Below are 27,173 nucleotides of genomic sequence, written 5' to 3'. Positions count from 1 at the left end.
TCCCCCCATAGCAAGCAAGTAAACCTCGTTTGCTACCAAAGAGCCTGGCCCGCCCAAGTTTCCCCTATAGCAAGCAAGTAAACCTCGTTTGCTACCAAAATCAGAATGGGACTAAATTGAAACCCAAGAAACAATTAAACTAGAAACTCTTTTGGGGTTTTTAAACTTGTTTCTGGGTTTTCTTCCCAAGTAATTAGCCTTCATCATTCTTCTATATCTACTCTCTCTCCCCTTATCTTTATTACCGAATCGACGGTACCAATTTTAGGTTAAATTCGCCCTCTAATTAACCCCTTAATCATCATCTTTCTCTCTAGCTTCGACTTACATGGCTGTTTCAGTACCAATTTGTATATCATCATTTCTCTAATTCTCTTCTCGCATTCTTAGAACCAAAAAGATGTTTGAAAGGTGGGTTCAGCCGCTCCTATTAGGTTATCTTGGTCCATACATCAAAGATTTCCAAAGAGAACAACTCAAGATCGGATTATGGAACGGTATGAAATTTTTCATCTCTCTAATTGTCTTGGCGTTCAGATATTTCGGAGAATTTGCGTAGTTCTACAATTTTCTTTTTTTAGTAATGGTGATTACAGAAATTGTATGTCTGATTAGTTCAATGTTGGTTGACTCTTTGCAGAAGAAGTAGTGTTGGATAATGTGGAGTTGGTTCTTGAAGCTTTTGATCACCTACAGTTGCCTTTTGCTATAAAACGAGGTGTGGCTTTAAACTATATCCTTTTTTTTTGTTTTAATGATCATCAACATTGTAACCTGGAGAACTGTTGCTATTGGTGAAGGCTGTACTATGGAGTATGGTTAGTTTTCATCTCATAAGCAAGTGGACAGTCAGTATTAGCGTTGGATCGACCTAGTTATTTTATCCTCGAACTCCGAGTTGTTAGTATGAAACAGTACTTTTAAGTAAATGATATATATGTCAGTTTAAACAATACTATTTTCAGTCATCTGAACACTTCCACATTGTTTGCGAAGAGTAGGAGACCTTTCAATTGGACCAATACATCATGATAAATCCTTCATCTGGCAGCAAAAGCTGTCCCGTAGCTGGTAACTATTTGTGCATCTTTAAAGAAAAGGCTTTAGTCAAGGTTATAGTCTCCTGACTGGCTAAGATATGATTGAACGTGTGACCCTTGAACCATTATGAACTTTTGATCCCATTTACATGATTGCATGCCAATAGTGTTACATTTCTGTTTCTCCTTAGTTTTGTAAGAAACCCTGCCATAAACTAAGAGTCAATGCACATTTAATGTCCATCATGTACTTTCTCTAGTTGTAAAATTTAACTTGGATATGATAGGTCGCGTTGGGAGGTTAAGCATAAAAATTCCTTGGAAGAAGCTTGGTTTGTCGCCCATTATAATTGTTCTAGAAGATGTCTTCATTCAAGCTGGCCAAAGAGATGAGCATGAGGTGATAGAATTTTCCTTTGTATCACGATATAGTTTCATACCCATTTATTTGATGGACGAAAGGATTTGCAGGGATACTAATTGGTTTGTATTTTCTTTATAGTGGAATCCAGATTTAGTCGAAAGAAGAGACATCGCAGGAAAAAAGGCCAAACTTACTGCTGCGGAGCTAGCAACATTTTCTAGACGCGTATGCGGTAAGTTCCAAGCACCAAAATATTTATTTGCTGTTCTTTTTTACCATCCAGAAATAGTTAGTTCGTTCTCAATTCTCAAGAGCATTTCTATTTATTATGGGATGTTAAGTTTTTATGCCATTTAATATGGTGGGTGAACTGCTGATTCAACTAGTGCCGTGAGTGTATTCTGAACCCGATTTTTATCTTCTTCAGTGACGACCTGATCTAATTTTGCAGAAAATCAGACCGGACAAGCATTTGTTTCTTACATTACTGCCAAGGTGACACAGACTTTTTCTTATCAACCAGATCGTTTTGAATTGAAAGAAACACTGTTCCAATAGTGGTTTTAATTTCTAATTGTCTATTGAAGGTTTTATTTTACCATTCCATACTCTTTAATCATATTTTTGGTTTTTATTTCTGGCAGCTTCTTGATAATGTCCAAGTCTCCATCAGAAATTTTCATGTCACTTATACTGATCAGCAGATTGGCTCGGTAATTTGGCAGCCCCAAAAATGTGTTTTAGGCATTTATGATTATGCTTCTTCTGTACTTCTTCAATTCATTATTATCTTAGTATGTTATTTACTTTTCATAGAAGCTTAATTGTAGCAACACATACGATGCGATGATGATCTATAAGATTTTATCACGCAATGCATCTTTTGCATTTCATAATTTTTTCTTCGGAACTAGATCGAGAAACTTTCTAGTGCAAGTGATTTGGTTGAGTTCTATGTTTGACAAACTCCACTTTTGGTTAATGTCCCCTATGCTACTGAAGGCATGATGCTGCGTAAGGCGAAAAAACTGTCACCTCGCGTTATCACGCCTAGGCGTCGCCTCAGAAACATGGGGGCTACTGCATATGTACTGGTAAACTACAATGTAGCATACTTTAAATTCTATAACCCAACAAGTTATTAAGTAAGCAAGCAGTATGTATTCTATCACAATGTAACATCCTTAAAAAAAAAATCGCCTCACAGCACCTTAATTTCACCGATGCAGTAATGTATTTACCTAATTACATCACTCACTAAGGCCTGCATAGGAATCACTTAGAAACCATAGAATGGTCTCGTATTTTGTCAAGTCCGGTTGTTGTGTTGCCTGCAAGTAGAAACATGGTTTCCATTTTTACCCTAAGATCTGTATGCTCTTAAGTATTTGGATATTTGGGTAAGCAGGAACTATACTAATCTGTATTGATACAGAGCATGCCAAAGCAATACTGTTGGTTTAACTTTAATTTGCTCAATTGTTTTAAATTGTTATACTAGCGTGTCTTGCATTTTTCGAACCGGTAATTTGTCTTGGAACATCCTTAAATGCATGCTCTGTTGTTAGTTCTTCACACTCTGAAACTAAGTTGATCGTTTTCTTTTATTAAATGGTTTGCAGGCACCATATACGTTTGGAATAAGGTTTTCAAGTCTGACATCAGTGAAGCACAGTTCTATCTGGTACCATACTACCTTTTTGTTTCAGATATTTATGTAATTGTAATTCTTTGGTGGCTGTGGATTTAGGTATATGTATCACTGCAATTCTGTTTTAAACTATTATTATTTTGTAAGTAAGATATTTAAGATTGTTTTGTTAACCTATTCTGAGCATGTAGTTTGACAACATTAGCTTGTTATCTCGTTCTCGAAAATCAAGGAATCCATTAGAACTCATATCACTGTCCTTATTACTTATTTTTCTTCCTTATGCTTCAGCTGGGTATGGTTTGAGGATTCCCCCCCACCCCCATTAGAACTCATCACAGTAGTTATTACTTATTTTTCTTCCTTATTTTTCTTCCTTATCACTGTCATTATTACTCATATCACTGTAGGATATCCTGTCATACTGTTGGAACCTAGCGTCTTTAACTTCTTGTTTTTACAGGACATCCGTCACAAGTCGAGGTGGTCCAGTGAGCAAGATGTTGGAGATATCAGGCTTGGGAATTTATTATAGCACATCTGAGGGACCTTCGAATTCAATGGGTATTGAAGATGCCGCTGAGTACCAACTTTTCAGTGATGCGAGAGTGGAAAGTGATACAAATGATTATATTGTGGCCCCATTTGATGTTGCTGTATCTTTTGTGGTACGCAAGTTTGGTTAAGACCCATACTATTTTCATCTCTAGATATTAGCCGTTTTTAGGTATCATTATGCCAGTTGTGTTGCCTCCCTTTTCTCAACCATCGTCCACTGTAGTTAATACAGTTAAAAAAGGGGCTTCAAAAGGGAAAGGGGAAAAATTGAAAAAGTATATTCTATGTGATTTGGGCGTCAAGATCTTTAGTTAACGTTAATCTAAGAGGTTAATGGCTATATCATAAGGTTCTTTGATGGGTGTCTGGTAGTTAATTATTTTGTTTGCGGAAGATTTAGTAGTATTCTTGCTAAGCAATTATCTGAACTAGGTTGTCTTCTTTCCCCAGTTTTATGAGACACCTTACTTGCATTTGTAATAATTGGTTTAAGGGATGCTTTATAATTTGGTGCATGCTTAAATTTAGTTGTTATCTTTTGAGAAACTTTACTTTTAAGGCTGCCTTTTTTATTCTCGGTACTGCTGGTGAGTAGCTGCATTTTTGTAGGTGAACAGGTCTGAGAAGCTTGAGAGTGATGTTCCACAATATTCTATTGTTGCTGAGATAACTTCTCTGGTTGGTCCTTCACCAATACAATCTTTGAGTCCATTTAGTTATGCTTCATTGATATAAACCAATGTATGTTTACTGTGGAACTTCATTAGGTGCTGCAAATGAATGAAGTTCAGCTCAAGCAAATCTTTGTTCTTTGGGATTATTTATGCACATCTGAAGTGAGGGAGAGGTAAGTTCGACATTCTGTTTCTTTTCTTGTCACTAGTTATTAACGATGAGCACCTGTGATAGATTGATACAATTTTGAATAGGAGTTAGGCCTTAGTTTCTTTTGGCCTCGGAAGTTTACAATGAACTCGTTAATGTTTTAAGTTACAACTTCATTTGAAATTTACACCGTTTTCCTTGAAAACCGGATTCTAATTCAGTCCAGTAAATATAGCATGTCAGCTTCCAGAAAACGACACAGCAGATTATTCTACAGCCTAGAACTGCAGATTATTCTATTACTCACCCAAATCTGCCTTAGGTAATTCTTCATGTGTTCGGGCATAATGGAACATACGTAACAATCAGCACTAGTTTAAGTTGTGAAACATGCTTTCGTATGGTAATGAAATTTCGTTGAAAGTGTAATGGATTAGCAGGGGGCTGCACCTGCATGCATATCCCCATGTATCCGTTTCTTATTTTCCTTTTCTTTCCTAAAATCTTATCATTCCCTTCTCGGCCTATCATAAAATCTTCTATTTTGCTTTAAAGCTCCATTTTTTCTCGTCAAGTTACTGCCATCTTTACTTAATAACCTCCAAGTATGTTATGGCCTCTTGTTCTAAATTCTTGTCACATGTTTTCATTTATTTGAAATTCTCACCACATACTCTAGGCTATGATGATTGTATGCCTTCTCATGTTTCACGATGGAGGACTGGTTGCAACCTGAGTTCCACCTAGAGAATACCATCGGTCTCACAAAAAAAGTGGTTCCATAATAAACAATGGGAAATCCTGATCTGCTCTTTTCCCTTCGATTGCCCCAGGTATTGGCGTTATCGCCCATCATTTGATTCTTTATCAAGAAAACCAAAGGGCTGGCAAAGGATGTGGTGGCAGTACGCCCAAGAATCCATCTTATCCGATGTTTGTAGAAAGTTAAAGAAGACTTCCTGGAAACATCTTGGGTGGCGAATGTAAGTTAACTGCTAGTCAAGATTTAGTTTGTTTCAATATGCGATTAAAGGTTACTGTGTATGGTTTTTGTTTGTTCACTTGTTCTTTAAATAAATTCTGTGGTCCGTGGTGTCAACTTTGTTTTTCGAATCTGCTGGACTTGACAATGCATTGTTGGAGTATGTGGCGCGATGTAAACCACATATGTATGGCTAGGATAGTCCCACATGGAATAAGAGGAAGTACATGTGGTGCCTAATAAGCTTGGGCATCTCCTTACATAGCACCGAGGCCTTTTAGATTAAAATCCCACACCTGCTCCAACAGGTGGTTAAGTGGGGACAATATCGGTGCTATGTGGTCGGGCCCAGAAGTAGGGTCTGGCGGTCTGTGAATATCCTAACAACTGGTATTAGAGCCTATAGTTGGGGCTACTGTCCGAACGGAGAAGTGGTTGTGGATGTCACCCGGTACGGCACAGGTGGAGTCAGACTCAAGGTGGAGCAGGCAAGGCCCAAGGTAGAGTTGGCGCTCAAGGTGGAGTTAATGTCGCACCCTATTAACTCAGGTGGAGCAGGGTTCTATGGTGGGCAAGGTTGTGCTCAAGGTGGAGTTAGTGCTAGCCTTCCCATTAACTCAAGGTGGAGTAGGGTTCCAGGGCGCGTAGTGACAATAATCATGTTCGAAGGGTAGCATATACGGACGGTGATCATATGGTGGAGTATGATTGGATTGGTGAGGTGGTTTAATCTCGCCAAGGTGGAGATTGTTGGAGTATGTGGCGCGATGTAAACCACATATGTATGGCTAGGATAGTCCCACATGGAATAAGAGGAAGTACATGTGGTGCCTAATAAGCTTGGGCATCTCCTTACATAGCACCGAGGCCTTTTAGATTAAAATCCCACACCTGCTCCAACAGGTGGTTAAGTGGGGACAATATCGGTGCTATGTGGTCGGGCCCAGAAGTAGGGTCTGGCGGTCCGTGAAGATCCTAACATGCATTTCAGCAAGCATTACTTACTAGGACCTCCAGTGCTTTAAAGTTTGAAGACTTTGTGGTTTGAGGAAACCATTTTTTTCTGTTGTCTTGAGAACCTCTAGATCAATCCTTGTTTCTTGATTTTTTTCCATGTTACGATCCGTGTATTATCTCACTGTTCGCTATCTAATAATTGTCGATCTCATAAAGAAGGTTAGTTGCGTGGCTATGCACATTAAGTTGCTTCAGAACACTAAGAAAGCTCATCATTAGAGTCAGATTCATGCCATAAACATGTACTGGAATAGATGTTACGTTAAACCATTTCCAGTCGTGGCAGTGTAAGAAGTGTTAAGAAGACGATAACCATTCAAAAAAAAAAAAGGTTAAAGTTAGAGGATCGTATAACCCACTTTTCCGGATAGTTGGGGAAGAACATCTCTTAAATAGTTGTCTTAACAGCTAGCAAAAGAAAATCAGTTTATTTGATTTTATGGATGTGTGGTATATGCTTAGCTGTGAGTCAAATTAAACAGCGTTGCAGACATTATTATTTTTATTGGATTGCTTGGATAAGCCACTGTGAGCTTAAATTTTGATTAACTCTCTTTATGAATTCCAGGAGTTATCGACGAAAGTATGTGAGCTTATACAAAAGAAAACTGGACTTTCTCCATCAAAAGCAGGTATTGTTTTTGTAATCTATATTATTATGGTTGTATTTGTATTTTGCAAAGAAACATTCAGAATATCAATATTGAATATATTGATCCGGGTTATTCACATATAGAATTTTGAACTTCTCGTTGATATGGATATTCGTGTTTTTTTTTGTTTTTTTTTTGGTAGACACCTTTTCCCCCTTCATGCAATTAGTATTTGGACCCTGTGGATCAATCCAATATTTATCAGCATTTCGTTTCATTTTTTTCCAATATTTGGGCCCTGTGGATACTGTAGATGTGCATAATTTTATGGTTAAATTGTTGCACTCAGATGTCCAGGAGATAACTCTGGTTATCCATCTGTCTTTTATAGGTCATTTCAATTTTTCTGCAGTAATTATTGTTAGTGAAGGTCAATTTTCTTTTGAACGTCGTGTCATTACCACTGTGTTTTTGATTTTTAGACTGTAGAAGAAGACATACTTAAAGAATTGGAGCTTATGGAGAAAGAAACAGATATTGACGACATCTTGAGTTTTAGGTCAATCGCAGAACGTGAATTGGAGGTATGAGCAGTGTTGTTGTAATGGATTTGATTGGTGTTTATGATTAAGTTGATGCAACATGTACCTGACTGAATTGTTGCCTGAGTCGTGTACATATTTTAATTAGGTGATCGAGATTTTGGATTATCGTCTGGTTAATTTTGTCTAGGACCTTCTTTTGTTTTTCATTTCTTATTTATTAATGCATGATAGTGGGTTAATTGGTGTAATGCTGAGGAATAAGCATCTCTAAATACATATGCAGAAACTTCTGCCGAGCTCTACAGCTTCGAGTGTGGGAGCAAATGGATGGATAAATTGGTTATTTCGTGGCATGCTTGGTTCGGGTGAAACAGCGGGCCAGTTTTCTGGTGCTGTTTCTCAGGAACTTATCAAGGTGTGCAGGACGTTGTATCACGATTTAGGATATGTTGCTTTCAGAGTTTCTCAATAATTTTCCCCTATGCAGGATATATACGAGGCAGCAGACTTCGTTCCAGTTCCTTCTCTTGATGTGGGTGTTTCTACAAAAAGCAGAATCTTATCTTCAGTCAAGTTCAAAGTTCATAAAGTCACTGCAACACTAGGCAGCAAGTACATATATTTCTCTTAGAAACCCTTTTTTGGTTAGTTGTCTTTCTGTTGCAAAATGTTGTTTGTAACATATTGTTATATATGTAATTATATGCCTTTCTAATAATATAGTAGACAGAAGCTGAATGAAAGAGGATCAATTAAAGTTTTACCAATTTTTGTCATATGCTCTTTGTTATCTTACAGTGGGATCACTTTAACTCCGTTTGATGCTATGTTAAATGCTTCACTTCATTAAATAATTTTTATGGTGGTTTTTTTTTGTGAAATTTGATCGAGTACAATAGTTTGTCAGGTAACTGTTCGCCACGAGATTATATTTTCTCTGCTGATATATGAAGTTCTTAAATTTTGGTAACACCACATGTCTATTCTTGAATGGGGATCATGAAATGAAAAATATATAATACTCCTAATTTTGATAGGAAGTTACTTTTTTCATCTCTTTTAGCTTTTTAGGCACCTCTTTGCTGTTCAATTTTCTTTTGATTGTCTGTTTACGTCCTCATTAGCATTTTAAATTACAGGCCGTCATTTAATTAAACACTTGTGCGTTTTTCTTTATATATATCCAGGATCAGCCAGAAGGAAGTCATACGGATAATTTTGGGTGTCGTGGATATTGAATGTAAACATTGGGACGAATCATGGACAATTGAGCTGTTGGTTAATTCATTGGGTCTGGTGGACCCATATGCTAAGAAAGACATTCTGCTTCTTGGAAAGGTATTTTGTATTTGAGCTCTCTTGTTTATTGTGTAGGTTAATTAATGTCAGATGCAGTTTAGGGCGTTATCAGAATCAGTTAACATCTATTAGGATCATCCAACTCCAGAACTAGTGCGTCTTGGCAATCGCTATTATAGCTAAATTTCTTATTAAAGTTCGCATTCCCAAACATTCTGGGTGTTCGGTGTTCCTTCTTTCACATTCCTTGGGCCTTCTGTTTGTTTTACCAAGCACAAATCCGACCACTAAGATAAATATTTTGTAAATTCATTTTTTTTATCAAAGTAAGCACTAGGATTGTTTTCCTAGTTCTAGCTCAACGCACAATAGATGCCTAGCTTCTTAAACTTCTGTCCTGAGTTTGTAACGATTAAAGGAAATATCCTCAAATGCTTATTCCTGCTTTTGAGGCTAGCTTTGCATTACTAAAGGAAATATCCTCACGGTTTAGAGTCAAAATTTTGAACATTAATTCATCTCTTATTGGGTTATTTTCTTTCTTTTGTTACTTAGGTTAATTTCAGTTTCTCAGAGGAAAGTGTTTGTGGTGTATGTTACAATCTTCTCATGTCTAAGCTGATTTGATACGTATTCTATTCTTCTCTATCCGACAACCTTCATTAGGGATAACTAGTTGTGGTCTATTTGGGTACTATAGGGTAGATGGTCCGTAGTTGCACGCGATTCCATATTTCCAGCTTTGATATACTGTTAAACTCCAGTAAATCAGTTCTACAGACTTCTAGTTTTGTTCCATATTTGCAAGTCTTCATTATTTTTCACATGTTGCGAGATTGTTCATTTGCTCTTTTAACAGTATATTTTTATGAGTGCGACTTGCTTAGGTTGAATTTGTGCAATGCAGGGTGTCTCTGAGCAAAGTAATTCGAATGATAAAGTACGGTGTCTCAGCGTTGTAGTTGATACATCTCCTATAAACAATGACACTGATCTTTCATTAAAGGTACTTTTAGTGGCTGCTGATCATATTGCAAATGACATGCGCTTGAGAAGTTTGTAAACTGTAATCATGTTACTTGTTCTCCTAGGTTGAGCTTCAACCTTTTGAAGTTATTTACGATGCTGAGTTTTTATCGAATCTATTGGACTTCCAGCGGATTTTTGGATCATTCCATTCTCAGCGTGAGAGAGTATGTTCTCCAACACTTCTTTATTGCACATCCACTGGTGTTACATTTAGTTCAAATGATTAGAATGGGTTATTTGAGGGTATCCCGTGTTCCTGATCCTTGTTGGGCTACTGATTTATTGTTACTATTTTAACATGGAGTCACACTTAAAGGTGGTAAACAATTCCGAAGTGTTAGTTCATGATGAGATATGTTCTTTACACGTATGCTTAGATTTAAACTTATAAGAAAATGTAATATAACATTGCTCTGTGAACCTATTTACCAGTATCGCCTTTCCAATAGCAGTTGAAGGTATCTTGTTTTGATTTGTCACGATCATGAAATGAAGTTGTTGAAGGGTATGGCAGTAGTTCATTTTTACATTCTACTTGTGAGTTAATTTCCATTTGTATGTCTAGGTTGCATAATTCCCTCTCCCTCTCTCTCTCTCTGTGAAAAAGTGAACATCTTTCAATTGATTAGCGAACTAATTAGTTCCCGCCTTAAATACAGGTCCTCATGTCATTAAATGAGCTTGAAAATGTTAGTGCTCGAGTACTATCGAAAACTGAGTGAGTTTGTTCCGTCCTGTAATTACTGAGCTTGTGACTCTTCTCCTCCTATTTTTGCTCTGAATATCTGAATTATTTCGTTAATAAGTTTTTCATTTTTTCGCCAGATATGTTGTCTCCAACCGTAAACAAATAATTTGGGATATCAGTTTAAGCAGTGTCTCCATCAAAATTCCATGGGAAACAGATCATCATTCCACACAGTATTTTTTGGTAATCTGCTTAGATATTTATTTGTACGTGCATTCCCTAAGCGCGCCCGTATTGTACCGTTGTATTCGGTTTCATGGACCACGAAAACATGTTTTTCTTATTCTGTTCATGGTTTGAAGTTTGAATTGTTTTTATCTTTACTGAAAGATGGTTCTTTTCTGCCATCAAGTAGTTCACAAATATAGAGACTCATGGAATAAGACTATGTAACTTTATATAATATTTTCAACTAGTTGTAAGAATAAAAATTGCAAAAGATGAATGAAAAGCTTGGATATGCTTACAATTGGCATTCAAATACTTTAAATGTCTTTCTTTTATCTGTTTTCTAGCTTAGGGTACATGATATAGTGAATAGTGATTTATAGAGGGACTCAATGTCTGATAAGGTGGCTTTCATCTCAAAGATGAGATGAAAACCTGTTTCACTAGTTTCTTAACTATTGGCTTCCATTTTTTTTTGCAGAGTTTGGACTTGGGAACTCTTATCTGTAGATCAAAGATTCAGAAGGAAACTCTGGCACCAAACTGGAAGCCCCTAGCTGACTATTTGTCCACAGCTTTCGCGGGCACAACTTCTTCCACTGATAGGACAGTGAAACCAGTTGACCACCTTCAAGATCTGTACGATCACTTCAAAATTACTTTGACTGGTTTAGAGGTCAGACTTTCAGAATTTTCTTCATTTGATTTGGTTTTTTTATTTTTTTAAATATTTCATTTTTTATTACGTTTTCTCATGCATTTGATTTTTCCCATTACCGTCGCTGAAGTTATCTCTGACAATATGAAATTGACATTCTACAGGTGAATCTAACGGTACCTGGTTGTTCTAAAGCAGTCTCCATTGTCGAGAAACTTGATGCGTATATTAAGTTGGCATCATGCATTATACCAAATGAATCGACGTTGAAGCAGCTAGAGGTTATTAATGAACAATAATTATACTCCATGCTGTTATTGTGACAGTTATGTGCTAACCTGCTTCCACTAGACACCTTTGGTCATGGAAGGTTTAAATTTTAATCTTTACATAATTTTAATTCTTGCATCACGATTAGGTGTTTCACAATCAGTACTTTGAAGCGCTTGATCAAAAACAAAAATTGTTGTCTTGCGCAGAGCTTTAGAATGAATGAACAGAAATAGGCTCAAATTTATTTGGACAGGTTTACCACAAAGTCATGGGATTTCTCAATGATGCATTTGCTTAAAAGGGTTATATGCTCTTTTGTAGGAGAGAGAACTGCTGCATTTGCTTTCGCTTAGGCTTTCGAATCCACAGAAAATTTATTTAAGTGCTGTATTATCATTAAGTACTGCAGTATATAGGTCAAACGAGTGTACTAGGTCGTCTTTTCATTTATCATCGAAAAGAATTCTGAAACTGCTTGGTATCGCTTTGAATTTCAGGTCCATGTGGTTGTTGTGTCAACACTTAGTGTACATTTCTCGCCCTCAATATATGGTGCAGCTGTTGGCTTGATTAAATCTTTTGATATTCTGGCTCCGCAATCAGAATCCGAATCTGTGCGCCAGGGGACCTTAAAGGATTCAAGTGCTTTCCAATTATCTTTCACGGCTAATGTTGAGCTTGTTAGCTTGCATGTACACTCCAGTGATGACGATAATGGAGATGGTAGCCTTCTTCTCGTCTGTGCTCTTGGGGAGTTGGACATTCAGTATGTACATCTCTCTCTCTCTCTCCCTCCTTTTTTTTATGCATAAAAAACAATTTCATGTTCACATGTGATGCTTTATGTTCATCATTCAACTTTCTACTTTCTTATTATAAACTCTTTCATGCTAATGCTTGTTTTGGTTCTGATATTTCAGGTATGCTCTCGAGCAAATGACAAAAGCATGTTTTGTCTGCGTCAAAGCATTGAAAATTGAAACAGGTAAATTGAGCGATGAAACTAGTGACTTAACATTATGCTTATCCAAGAGTATATCTGCTGCTGCACATCAGCGCGGATTTGTCTCAGAAGCTAACGCTCCAAAAAGTGACGGTGGTGAAAGAAGTACACCTTTGGATGGATGCTTTATTATGCACTATCAAGCGGAGAGAAATGTGGAGGAAGTTTGTCACAAGTTGACGATGTTCTTTAATGAAGTTGATCTCCATTGCTACCCTAAAGTTATTGGATCCCTCTATCAGTATTTCGATAGCTTATCTCGATATGATTCCTCGTCATTACCTTATTCAGGGAAAAGCTTAGCCAATAGTAAAGAATCGGGAAAAATCTTAGCCAATAGTAAAGAAACAAGATATAGAGTACTGATGTCTGGATTTTGGCCTGCAAAATTTGGGTTTTCGAATTTCTGCGAATCTGGGTCAACTGAGGCATGCATAACTCTGGGTCAGTTTCCCTTCATAACTATTGATAGTTCGGGTTCCCTCGGTAGAATTGAGCAGTCTCTTATTCATGGCATTTCTGAGTGGAGGAATATTTTGAATGTGAGGGATAAAAAATGTGAGAGAATTGCAAAAGTTAACGTTAGGAAGAGGTCTAAAGTGCCCAGAGTTCCGACAGTGAAATATTCATGGAGCAATAATGATTCCACTTCTGGGAGAAGCAGTGATTCTGCTATTTGCATTATTGATTTGAACCTCACTGGAATCACAATACACTTCCATGATTCATCCTGTATTCTGGGAACTCTTTCGGTGCCAATTTCTAAGTCTTTGATTGCTTTAAGCAGGACACATTATTTGGATATGTTATGTTCTATTGAGGGGCTACATCTCTCATCATCTTGGTTGTCCCAGTACTTTTACAAGTGGCTATGGGGCTCATCTGAACACAATCTGGCCCCTGTTTTCAATTTTCGCGTAAGAAGGATCAATGGTGCAACGAGGCCCCAAATTGAATTGTGTTTCAGCATTCAACATGTGCGCTGCATTTTGCCGCCCGAATATCTGGCGATATTAATTGGTTATTTTTCTCTACCTGATTGGAACAAGAAGGAACCTGTACAGTTTGTTACGGAAAATGGCAACTGCAAGGATATGGACAACAGCCATGTCAAAATTATGTACAAATTTGAGGTCCTTGACTCCGTATTGATTTTACCCGTGGATGATGATGGACATCAAACTATACATCTTCAACTTGAACAGTTATATTGCAGTTTCACTGCAAAGAGCAAAGCAGAGGATGCTCTGAAGGACATTCCTCTTGACTGTATGGTTCAAGCAGATAAAGTTGCAGATATAGTCCACGTCCTCAACATATTTGGGCGGGGTGTATCTTTGTCGTTGGTACCACGTAAGAACGAGGGACATGCTTCTTTGACTGATTGTCAGAGTACCAGTTGCGGAAATGTACCCTTAATTCCAGCATTTGACGCTGATCTATGGATCAGAATACCATGCGGAAATCAGCCTTCAGATGGACTTTCTACTCCTACTTCTGTTATGGTGAAGGTTAGCAACTGGCAAATTATTGCTGAAGGTAGGCTTTCTTGTGCAAACGTCTTAGCTTCTTGTTTCATTAAAAAATCTACGGTGTTCTATCATATTATCATACAATTATATCAAGGTGATATTTTATTTGGGGTTTGTTTGTTTTGGCAGTTGATTACTTTCTCTATGGAATTGAAGCTATTGCAAACATCGTAAACCAGCTGTCTGCAGTCGGGAGTGAATCTGGATATTTCAAATCTGATGTATTGCAGTTTATGCAGTTGAAGAAGAGTATAAAAGAAGGAAGTGTAGTTCTAACCAATGTTTCAAGTCCGACCTTTATAGAAGTAAAATGTTGTGTCAAGTTACTCACAATAAAATTATGTCAGTCAAGGGGAAGAGGACAGTCTAATAACTTGTCAGAGCCCGTTGCCAAGGCAGATTTACAATTTATATTTTCTGGAAAGTTCAAAGACGACATACCCTTGAGCATGGATATTTGTCTTTCTAACATATCACTATATTCATTTCATACTTCCGTCATCTTGCTGCATTCTATTGTCTCTTCAGTTTCATCTTGTTTTGAGATTCATCTGTCCAAGTTAAGTAGTGGTGACAATGAGATTGTATTTTGTATACCTTCTCTGGATATTTGGTTACACATGTCGGATTGGAGCACTGTTGTAGATCTTATTGGTTGCTATTCTCAGGACCAAAACAACACTGAAGTTATGGTTGAATCATCAGAGAACTCAAGTTTAGGAACACTGGAACTTCCTAAAGATTCGTCTGGAAATGTAATTGAGGCTTCTCCTGAGTCACCAACAACATCGTTACATTCTAACAAAGATTTTCAGGAATCCGGTAATCTGATTTTGAAGTCAGAGGAGATAGACATTTCACTTCATTTTCCACTCTCGGTTAGAGAAACATTTGACATTTTGAGGGAACCTTAAGTTCTTGTAGGAGTTACTTTTTCTGGCACGGAATGCTGTAAATATGTAACAGTTACTTTGTGCAGTAGAGATACGGAAGTGATTATAAATGAAAGCCATACAAAAGTGACGTCGAATATCGAAAGGACGAGAATTACGCTGGAGACTATCCAGGGCCAGAAAGTTATTGCATGGCCTCTGTTGCAGATAAATCAGATATATGTTTCTGCAGAAATTTGTGATAAACAAGAGGGGTTTATTCATGCCACAGCTGAAGTTCGTATTGAATGTTTGGAAGTGTGGTTATCACATCAGATATTCCAATTCTGGCACGATGTTAAGATCGAACTTCCTGAAAAAACATCTTCTCAATCTTCAACCGGCATTGTGGATTTTAAAGTTCATTTAAGGAAGGCTTCTCTGCTGCTGACTGATGGGAGGGTATGTTTTTCTTAAAACATGTTCAGTTCTTCTTTTCAGTTATGATTTGCCATACTTAATTAGGATGAGGATCCCATGGTTATTTTGGATTTGGTAGGAAAATTCTGCATGGGAATCCGCCGTTGTCCCAAACAACGGTTTGTCACACAAGCCCTAGAAACTTGTTAGGCCTGTATTGCAGTTTAACTAATCATTTGGGTTGTGTACAAGCCTAATTCACTGGAACCTTGTCATGTATATTGCTCAAAACATCTGTAGTGGTAAGCATCAACATGTTGTGCACCAAGACCAAATTGACTTTTTGATGTTTTTGATCTTTATTATGATTATATTAGGGTAATCACTAAAATGGCCAAAAGTTGAGCCCAGCTCATTGCTAATTGGCATTTGTTTTTGTATCCAGTAATCTGATTACCTATTGGCTTATCTTATGTGAAAAATCCTCATTCCTCATGATTGGCATATGGGGGATTGTAAGAATAATTCACGCAATTATGGTCAACAATTGGATTGAATTCTAGTTTATTTTGACCATTGGATCTAACAATTGAACTTGAGCATGGTGCTTCATTTAATATATACTCTTGATGGGAAATATCAAAGATTTTAATTTTAATCAGACCCATTTACTTTTCTTTCGAGTGGGTTGTCTAATTACATGAATTATGTCAAGCCCCGTGACCACTTAGACATTAAATTTATAAATTATTTGGATAGTATTTTCCATTTTTCTCTAATATTGTTTCGTTGTGTTCCTGTAGTGGAGTTGTAATGGTCCTCTCATGGAGATGCTTTTGAGGAACTTACTGTTCCATGTGAGCCTAACTGGTGGCATCATGGAAGCTTCAGTTGGAGGAGATCTTCTTGTGAACTACAACAATCTTGAAAAGGTAAATTGGTTTCTGAAGTAATCACAATATTGTTTTTACACTTGATAGAATGTCTGATTGACGTACACAATGAATTTATTATTAGGTGACTTGGGAGCCTTTTATAGAGACATGGTGTTTTCAATTAGACATGGCTAGAAAGCAAGAACGAAGTGCGCTTTTAAGTACTTCCGTCATGACTGATATATACCTGAAGTCTACTGCACATCTCAACTTCAATGTCACAGAACCGCTCATTGAGGTATAGACAGACATACCAACTTTTGAATAATTATTCATATGATTCTCTACTTCAGCTCTCTTCTATAAACTCATATCAGTAGCTTAAAGTTTTGGTTGGAACTGGATGGAGGTGGTGCTCAGGAAATTTTGGGCGAGGATGATGTCTCAAACAACCTGCACTGACTGAACCATCCTCACCCAAAGTCATCCCTTAGATCAATTCCATGGTCCTGCCTTTTTTCTTTCTTCTCTTTTTCTGTATATCAAATAACCCATTTTTGTTCAAGGTTATCTTTAGGGTGCATGACATGATCACAGATGCTTGGAGTCGGGTTAAGATAGATGGTCTTCCTGAGAGTCGCCGGTTTTGTGGGGGTAGTGAAACCACTGAAAATGCATACACAAGAAGGTATGCTTCATAAATTCTCCAGAATGAGACTTCTTTGCCACTGCTGTTTCATGTGTATCGAGGACATTTGAATTCAGACGATTTGAACATGGTGCCTATGAAAGAAGGAAGTATTGTGCAACCAGGTTGTTCTGTCCCAATTTATATTGATGAAACTCCAGAAGAACAAATATTTCGTTACAAACCTGCTCAGTCCTCTGACAGGCTAAACGAGAAAAAATCGAATTGGGTGGCACATCATATGATCTCTGTTCAACTTGATGGAACTTCTGGGTTTTCAGTTCCTATTTCCATGGACCTTGTTGGCCGTAGCTACTTTGAAGTAGATTTTTCGAAGGCATCAGAAGCGGTTGGAGTAAATACAGCTGGAGAAGTGTCAAAGTATGGCGGAAGGGTTGAAGGGAAAAATAGAAAAAACCTCACATTCTGAATTTGTTGTTCCCGTGGTGTTTGATGTTTCCGTTCAGCGTTATAGCAAGTTGATACGATTGTACTCCACTGTAAGTGTAGAAACATCTGCTTACCATTTATGTTCTCCTTTATATAAAAATAGCTGGTACTTATAGATGGTGACTTCAGGTAATACTGCTGAATGCAACTTCTGTGCCGTTGGAGCTGCGTTTTGATATTCCATTCGGTGTATCACCGAAGGTACAGATGTTACCTTTCAAGAGCTTCTTCACCCTCACCTTACGTTTTTTAGGCTCCCCCTGATCACGCGAGTGTTTTTTAATCCAGGTGCTAGATCCAATATCTCCTGGTGAGGAATTTCCCTTGCCTCTTCATTTAGCTGAAGCTGGTAGAATGAGGTGGCGTCCGGTTGGCAATAGTTACCTGTGGAGTGAGGCACATCTTCTCTCCAACATGCTGTTACAGGAAAATAGGCTAGGAATTCCGAGGTCGTTTGTTTGCTATCCATCTCATCCTAGTAATGACCCATTCCGCTGCTGCATATCGATTCAAGATGTCAGCCTTCCTTCATCTAGTGGGAGGTGCTCATCTCTTCAGACCAAAGATTCTGCCAAACAGTCGGTTGCGAACAGTCAAGCAACTCATTATGTCACTCTCACTACTCCTTTATTGGTTAAAAACAATTTACCAAGTGATGTCTCTTTCACAATAGAAACTGGTGGAGTTGCTCGTACTTTACTCCTTCCCGAGGTCTGTTACAACTTATTCTGTAAAATCCATGCAATATGCATTTATCTGAGGGCTTTGCTTACTAGCATCTATGTTCTTCAGGGAGATGCTGCTTCCGTTTATCACACAGATTCTACCCATGACCTGGGACTCGTGTTCCATTTGCATGGGTTCAAGCCTAGCCTTTTTAACTTCCCGCGCGCGGAAACATTTTCTAGAGGGGCCAAATTCAGCGAGACGAAGTTCTCTTTATCAGAAACTCTGACCTTCTATCCTGAATCATCTAATGGTAAACAGCTTCGTTCACCTCTAATTTTCTGCAGTACTTTACCAAACGGTTCACTGATACCATATTTTAAATCTTGTGCCAGATCCATTATATCTTACTGTGGAGAAGGTGATGGATGCATTCTGTGGTTCCCGAGAACTCAGCATTTCTGCTCCCTTTCTTCTATACAACTGCACGGGATATCCACTCATTATTGCAGAGTCTGGTGCTGAAATGAAAGGCAATGGCTGCATTATTCCTTCCTGTTATTATTTGTTTGATGAGGATCAAAATCTAGCAAAAGAAGATGGTCTCAGTGTTTTCTCTCAGGAGGATTCACTTACCAACCCTCAAAATATTGGTCATTTTTCAAGTTCTTTCTCAAAAAATCACACAGTCTCGCTGAGGGAGAATTTGGACCTGCATTCGCAGAGGTTTCTGAACAGGAATTTCAATTCTGTAGATTCATCTGCACAATTTATCGAATATACAGAGTACCCTGATTCTGATTCTCGAGGCACCTGTTTGGAAAAAGTAAACAATGCACCCAGCAGAAGCAGCCAACTGAAACTGTCAGCAGGAGGTAACAGGGGTGTGAGTGTAGATGCTGATAACAAAAAGGTTAAAGCATGCATGTATTCTCCTCAGTCCAGTTCCTCGGAAGGTGAACTCATGGTTAAATTAGCTACGTGCCTACCTGAATGTGTTACTGAAAGTAATAGAAGCTCAATGTGGTCCAGCCCTTTTTTCCTTGTTCCGTCAAGTGGTTCAACGATAGTGGTTGTTCCTCGAGCATTTACATCTAGAGCATTGATAATATCTGTAACATCGAGTCTCGTAGCAGGTCCGTTTTCTAGTAGGACAAGGGCCATTACTTTCCAGCCCAGGTAACCCACTGAACTAAGTGTTGTCCATTGATAGTTACTTCTAGTGACGTGATTATAGTTTATGTACTATGATTTTTTTCTTGTGGTAGTATACCGTAAGAAAAACTAACCTTTGTGGATTTGATTTCTGCAGATATGTCATCAGTAACGCCTGTAGCAAGGATTTATATTACAAGCAAAAGGGAACTGACTACATTTTCCACCTAGGCATTGGTCAACATGCGCACCTACACTGGTCTGATACCAAAAGGTATTGCCCCTGTTTTTTTTTTTTTTTGATTTAAGCTGGAGTACTTCTGAAAATATCTTTTCCTTGATACTCAGGAATCTCGTGTCTATAATGCATCCCGAGTTGTAAAAGTCGTTAGGCGGGTATCAGGCGGCTGGGTAAGGCCTGGCGCCTGGAAAGACTAGTCGTGGACCAAAATAGATAATTCAATAATACTAAGTTTTTTTTTTTGCCACTTAGACTCATACTTATGTAACTACTTTTAAGTTTCTAAATACCTAAAACAACAACACAGCAGTCTTATTAATCCCTCCTGACAGCTTCTTGTTACAAAGTTTACACCAAACTTTGTCTGTATTAGCTTCTCTCTTCTCACCCCCACTCACATGCTATATCTTTACCATTCTCTGGTATTGGTACTGTGCTTGAGTAGCCATTTTTGAACAACAGAAAAGAAAGAAGAGGAGATGAAGAACAGAAAAGAAAGAAGAGGAGAAGAAGGAAAGATAGATTAGAAAACCCTAGGATTATGAGAAATATAAAGTCATGTGGTTGGCCTTTGTTGAAACCTTGGCTAAGTTACTTATTGGGCTAAAGCGGCACCCAGGTCCAGGCCGTTTTTTATAAAATCGGGGAATAGGCACCAAAGCGCCTAATGCCAAAAGGCCTGAAAATTTTCGGCGGCCTTTGGGCGCCTAGGCGCCGCCTTTTACAACTCATTATGCATCACAGAGATGTTATCTTTTGAATGAACCATGGAGCTTATCCAAGGTTGATTTTCGTTAGGGACGTACTCTTATTTGTCTCAGCATCCTCAGTGAACTTTTGGCCATTCTAAGTTTCCTAGTGGAAGTTGTTAGAAATCAGTAGCATAAAGGATGCATAAACATTTTATGAGCTTTTTTGGGATTGAGCGGTTTTAAAATTTTGCACTGTTGACACCTGCAAATATGATCTAGAGTGAGGAAACATACATATAATCATAACCATAAGTTCTGTTGGTCTCTTGTCTTTCTTTTTTATTTCTAGTATACGCGGAAGTGACCCCAGTCTTCAGGCTTGACACAATAATCAGCTGTTGAGGTTGATTTAAGGGGGTTTCTAAATTTTGAACTGGTTGATATCTAGAAAATGATCTACTTGCTGAGGATAGACATTTCTTTGCAAGGGAGTATTTGCATTTGTCTTTAGGTAAAAGGTCGTTATTTATTTTGCAGGGATACGCTGGTTTCTCTTCGTTTTGATGAACCTGGATGCTTATGGTCAGGCAGTTTCACTCCTGATCATCTTGGGGATACACAAGTGAAAATGCGAAATTATGTCAATGGTGCCCTAAACATGATACGGGTTGAAGTGCAGAATGCTGATGTTTCCATTAAAGAGGATAGGATCGTTGGCAGTTCCCGCGGAGATTCAGGGACCAACTTGATTCTTCTATCTGACGACAATACAGGCTTTATGCCTTACAGAATTCACAATTTTTCAAAGGAGGTGAGTAGCTGTGACTTGTGAGGTTGTATGTGTAAATTCCGATGACAGATAATGCCATATTCTCCTTAAAAAACAAAATCTATGTTAATATCAGATAATCATGTTATTTTATTGTTTGATACTTCACAGAGGCTACGTATATACCAACAAAAATGTGAAGCGTTTGAAACAACTGTTCATTCGTACACATCTTGCGGTTATGCTTGGGATGAACCTTGCTTTCCTCATCGTCTAGTTGTTGAGGTATGTCTTCTTTTATTTGCCATGATAGCAGACTCGCAACAATAATTACTTATGTGGAGTTTTGTGGAAACACATAGGTTCCTGGAGAACGCATTTTGGGGGCATATTCTCTCGATGACATTAAGGAGCAAATGCCCGTGTACTTACCATCAACATCTGAGGTTCGTTACATACTATTTCATCTATATTAAATTTTGTTTTGTCTGTTGTCAAATTTTTTTATTATTTGATTCTATCTTCAGAATCCTGGAAAAAGGCTACTTGTCTCCACCCATGCTGAAGGAGCAGTTAAGGTGCGTCTCTAGTGCTTTGCTTGATTAAAATTTCGGTGTGGTTTTTCCTTGTAGATAAATGGTTTTGATTTTATTTTGCAGGTTCTTAGCATCATTGATTCAAGTTGTCATCTTGTGGAAGATATGAAGGGAACCTATTATCCTGGCTTCAATGAGAGAAGGAAACTTGATCGGAAAGAAGAAAAAATTGATGACTATAGTGAAAGGATATCGATTCATATATCATTTATCGGATTTTCCTTGATCAACTCATATCCCCAGGTTTGCAAAATATATTCTTTCTCGGTTCTTTCGGAATACTATGATTGATAATTCTGCTATAATGCGAACATACTTAGTGAAGAGCGTATCAATCTCTGCTCTATGGGTTCCTCTTTTACTTTCTCATTACTTGTAAATATAAGAATGTCTTCATTGATGTAGGAATTGCTTTTTGCCTGTGCCAAGGATACCAAGATTGACATACTGCAGAGTGTGGATCAGCAAAACTTTTCCTTCCAAATGTCATCCTTGCAAATTGATAATCAGTTGCACAATACCCCATATCCTGTAATCTTGTCATTTGATCGTGATTATGGAAGCAACTCAACAGGGTGGATAAAAAATAAGGATATTAGCTCAAAGATCAAGGATGAAAATGGCGCGCAAGCTTCTACACCTGACAGCTCATGTGAACCTATCTTCTACCTAGCCGCTGCAAAGTGGAGAAACAAGGATATTTCCTTGGTTTCTTTTGAGTATATAAGTCTAAGGTGGTGCCTTTTATTGCAGTACGTGTTTTCTCAATTTTATTTTCGGTTATGATAATTATATTCTGTGTGAATGTTTTCAGGTTAGCACCGTTGCATCTTGAGCTCGAGGAAGAAGTCATCTTAGGGCTGTTTGATTTTGTTCGTACAGTTACTTCAAAGCTGCAGAGAAAAACCCCACCTGGCCTATGTTCCACAAGCTCCTATGGTGCACATCTTGATAAAGAAGTATCCACTGCACTGGATTCTGATAATTCCAAGAGCCAGAGTCATTCCATAAATGTTTTAAACTTCATGGAGAGTTCTAGCTGCAGTCCTCCATTACCTTCAGTAGTTCCAATCAGAGCTCCTTGGCAGAAAATCTATCTCTTAGCAAGAAGACACACAAAAATATATGTTGAAGCAGTTGATTTGGCGCCAATCAAGGTGACCTTTAGGTGAGTTTTCTAACTGTTCCCACTCTTCTCGTCATTTTCTTCTTCCAAAAGTATAAATAATCCGTGCTCATTATTTGTTAGTTGTTGCTCCTTCACCTAATGGACTCTATCTGGTACAATCACACTGCATTTTCTGTCGCTCACTATCTAGCCATGACTTTGAATTTGACTGGTTGAATTCGAGAAACTAAATATAATAGTACCGTCTAACTGTTTAATGGGCTTCACTGTTGATTGGACATTTGGCACTCGATTAATAGTGGAGATACGACAGTTGTTTCATTCGTTACATAATGCATCTTTTGTATCTTGTTTTGAGAGAAACAATGGTTCTGGTTACCTTGTTATGTCCACTTCAATACAGTTCACTTGTTTCATTGATAATTAAACAGTTTCATTGATGATTAAACAACTTGACCATCTTGATGCTCTCTTTTAAACAGCTTTTCCAGCGTTCCTTGGATGCTAAGAAACAACGTTCCTGCTCCAAGCGGGGTTCCAAGTCATGTCAGTAGCACCGCTTTTCAGGTAAGATATAAAGTGAAATTTAGCAATTATTTCTGCTCCAGCTAGAGTTGTTATCTACCCCCTGAAACCCTTTTGACAGGAAAGATTAAAGGTTTTCATAAACTGGAACTCCATAGTCCATTCTGTGAACAGTCTTGAAATCTTGTTCCGGGGTGCTAATCCTTTTCCGAGTTCGTTATATATGTCCTTATTCTTCCCCATATACAAATATGTGCAAATTATTCTCGTATACTTTTCTTCGTATTCATCATCCCTCGTTATTGTTTCAGAGAGGCCTGATGGCTCTTGCGGATGTCGAAGGAGCACCAGTATATTTCAAACAATTAACCATCGTGCATCATATGGCTAGTTGGGAGTCGTTCCAAGAGATCCTCGTCAGGCATTATTCTCGGCAACTTCTTCACGAAATGTACAAGGTGGGATTAATCTCTTTAATGTCCTGATCCTATTTTCTGAATTAGTGCAAGTGTGCCACATGTTGTTCTTATAGTGGTTCAGGTAGTTTTAGATAGCCTATGTTATCAAATTAATGCACAACGTAGCAACTAGTATAGCTCATCATCAGGAAAAAAAATATCCAACTTCTCTTTTTACGTTTTTTCGAAGTCTGCCTTTATCATGTCTGTTTGGTTTACCACTAAGTTTGTTAGATGGAGGCTTTCACGGTTGGTAAGGAGACTCTGGAGTTGTTTTTCTTGATAGTAATTAACTTTAAAAACGGATCTATATCTGGGCTTGCTCTATTTCTAAAAAGAAATGCAATAAACGCATCCTAAAAATAACTACCTAACAGGGTATTGCCAGGGTTTGCGCTGGTTTTATATGCCGTACGAATTTTCAACCCACTTAGCTAAATACACATTATTCCATTTTTCCTATGTACTTCGTACTTTTCTTAAGCTTCCAGGTAGCTACTACAGCTTTTAAAGTCCTAAACATGTACTACGGCTTTTAAAGTCAAAAACATACAGGACTAGACCATCCTCTTGATGGATAATTCGTAAAGTATATTCTTCCGCCAGTACTCCGGCATCGTTTTCTATGTAGTTTCAAATATTAACTGAAGTTTTTTAGTATATGCTTGGCTATTATTTATGGTCCTCAGAATTTTTCAAATTACAGGTATTTGGTTCTGCTGGTGTAATAGGCAATCCTATGGGATTTGCGAGGAACATGGGACTTGGCATCAAAGATTTCCTTTCAGTACCAGCCAGGGGAATTTTAAAGGTGCGATTAGCATGTTCATAAGGTGTAGTCATTATCACAACTTTTAAAATTGGGATTCTACTGTCTTTTGCAGAGCCCATCTGGGCTTTTTACAGGCATGAGAGAAGGCACCAGAAGCCTTTTCAGTAACATGGTCTACGCAGTTAGCAATGCTGCAACTCAGTTCAGTAAATCTGCACACAAGGTGTGTTTAATTGTATAATGCCATGTAGTTGCATAGGTCAAGAATAATCAGTTTCACACGTGACATGTTTGATAATTGCAATAATAAAATATAATAGTGATAACGTTTTATTTTGCAGAGTATTGTTGCATTAACATTTGATGACCATGCTGTTTCAAAATTTGAAGATCGGAAGGGCCTAACAGCACAGAGCAGTGGTTTATTAAATGAGTTCTTAGAGGTACATAACAACATGACCTTAATCCAGTTCACCACTCATCAGTACTTCCACCCACTTACACTTACGGTCTCTGAACCAGAAGAACATATTTCAAAAAAATCTCCTGTTAACAGAAGTTCTACAGAATTATTCTCGAGAATCATTTGAATTAACATTGCTAAGATCTGAAAACAAGTTACTTTTTTGAATTATTTGATTTGTTGATGTGTTGCCTTTCATAAATGATTCTAGCACCATGATTATCTATGTGAGAACATCTATGTTCCCTGCAACTAAGGGTAAAGCGAGAAAGTATAAGCTAAGAAACAAATTTTAATTATTACTATTTACCTTTGTAGGGACTTACTGGATTCCTCCAGTCACCTATCAGAGGAGCAGAGAAACATGGTCTTCCAGGAGTCCTGTCGGGTAATACTTATCACTCTATATAACTAATCGTCTTCCTATGCAACTTAACCACCGTTACACCTACAATTCCATTACCATCTTAGTTTTTCAGGCCCTTCGCATGTGCAGAATAGTCGTTAACTGTCGCTGGTTATTTCTCATATCTGCAGGCATAGCTTTAGGAACTGCAGGACTTGTGGCTAGACCTGTGGCCAGCATTCTTGATGTAACTGGAAGAACTGCACAAAGCATCAGAAATAGAAGCAGTCTTCACCAACCCCACCGTCTTCGTGTCCGTCTCCCTAGGGCTCTAGGTAAATATCTCCCGCTACGACCCTACTCTTGGGAAGAAGCAATTGGAGCATCAGTGCTTATGAACGTTGATAATGCCAAACTCAAAGACGAGCAGTTTGTCATGTGCAAAGCACTTAAGCAGCCAGGGGATTTTGTCATCGTCACTGAAAGACATATCTTTGTTGTTAAGTGTCCTAGTTTGGAAAATTTTGGAACACCGGAGTTTCATGGTGTTGCTGCGGATCCAGACTGGAAGATTGAAGTCGAGATGAGCTTGGAAAGTGTGATTCATGTGGATAGAGAAGATGAGGTATTGAACATTGTAGGAGGGAGCAATTCGGAAACCCCACTGAGGCAACATATGCATAAGAGAGGCATTAGTACAAGTTTTAGTACTACAAGACCTACAACTAAGCATGGGAGCCAACAGTGTACTACTCCCCTGCCACTTTTTCAAATGAGTGTGGCACTGGCTAGTAAGGAAGAAGCTGAGGATGTTTTACAGGCCTTATTACCTACTATCGACTCAGGCAAACTTAGAGGTTTGGAGGTGCATGTTTTGCATCGAAGCTACCTCAGGTGATACTAGAGCCGTTCCATCGATGTGCCATGTAGTGTAATAGACCCCCCCCCCCCCCCCCCCCCCCCCCCCCCCCTCTGTACATAGTTAAATATACCCAGATTCAGGTGGTATTTCTATGTGTTGGTGGACACACACACGACGACTCTATGCTGTACATTTATATTTAAAGATGAAGAATGACTACGGACCCGTTCTCTGTAGAAAAGTATCAAAGTATATAGTATAATGCTGGATATTTTATCAATTTTGCCTTTATACGCTAATGACTCTATTTTGTTAAATCGTCATGGAGCTCATGGTACTATTTTTGTGCAAATCTGATATTAAGTTTAAGGTTAAACAGGAGTACTTTTTTAATACCTACGTGCAAGTATGCTTCTTATCAAGGATAAAGCTTAATGGCCTCTTATAATGGAATGGGTGAAACTTATCGGGTACAGAAAAACCATCTTAGGAATCATCAGATACTTGATGATGGTCCTTTTCTAAGCATACTCAGAGACCTCTCCTACTGGGGCAAGCACTATCCTGAGGTGAATGTCATATCCTCTGGGGACTTGGTTCCGGCCTTTTCTCGACCACCTATTCAGGTCGAGATTTCCCTGGAAATGTCAAATTTTCCCCTCGTTTCTCTACCTTAGTGCTTGCATTTTACTAATTTTTATCGAGCATAGAGTGAGAAATGGGTGCGATAGTCCTTGCCCTGAAGTACCCGCATAAAGATCCAGTGATTATTTTCACCAAAATTTGCAACATAGAACTGCAAGTCTGCAACCAATGCTTTAGTATCTAAAACTTATTGGTGGCACAAGGGTAATCATAACCAAGGATCTTACAGCAGTGCAAAATGCAGACGGGAAAATACGAGGAAAA

At 38.2% G+C, this 27,173-nt stretch overlaps 1 protein-coding gene across 4 annotated transcripts; it reads left to right on the top strand.

Annotated features, from left to right (window-relative positions):
* The first annotated feature begins 113 nt into the window (after nt 1-113).
* LOC113302233 (putative vacuolar protein sorting-associated protein 13D) lies at nt 114-26,347 on the top strand. Of its 4 annotated transcripts, none has more exons than XM_026551117.1 (28): nt 114-497; nt 641-718; nt 1,328-1,440; nt 1,543-1,636; nt 1,856-1,899; nt 2,049-2,117; nt 3,027-3,088; nt 3,519-3,723; nt 4,223-4,291; nt 4,381-4,460; nt 5,272-5,421; nt 7,006-7,069; nt 7,513-7,614; nt 7,859-7,990; nt 8,063-8,187; nt 8,763-8,913; nt 9,782-9,880; nt 9,966-10,067; nt 10,563-10,621; nt 10,729-10,834; nt 11,301-11,495; nt 11,642-11,758; nt 12,248-12,516; nt 12,671-14,292; nt 14,415-15,619; nt 16,381-16,509; nt 16,595-16,750; nt 17,030-17,506. In XM_026551117.1, exons 1-25 carry the CDS (start codon nt 401-403, stop codon nt 15,197-15,199), a joined length of 4,989 nt encoding a protein of 1,662 aa, XP_026406902.1. In that variant the 5' UTR covers nt 114-400; the 3' UTR covers nt 15,200-15,619; nt 16,381-16,509; nt 16,595-16,750; nt 17,030-17,506. The 4 variants fall into 4 exon arrangements, with proteins under 4 accessions (XP_026406902.1, XP_026406901.1, XP_026406904.1 ...); XM_026551116.1 differs by having other exon boundaries at nt 17,019-17,506; XM_026551119.1 differs by lacking the exons at nt 114-497; nt 641-718 and having other exon boundaries at nt 1,421-1,440; nt 1,832-1,899; nt 17,019-17,506.
* The last annotated feature ends 826 nt before the right edge of the window (nt 26,348-27,173 follow it).

Source organism: Papaver somniferum, chromosome 8, assembly GCF_003573695.1.
Source record: "Papaver somniferum cultivar HN1 chromosome 8, ASM357369v1, whole genome shotgun sequence".
Taxonomy (NCBI): domain Eukaryota; kingdom Viridiplantae; phylum Streptophyta; class Magnoliopsida; order Ranunculales; family Papaveraceae; genus Papaver; species Papaver somniferum.
The sequence above is the reverse complement of the archived record's forward strand: the minus strand, read 5'-3'. Positions and strand labels throughout refer to the sequence as shown.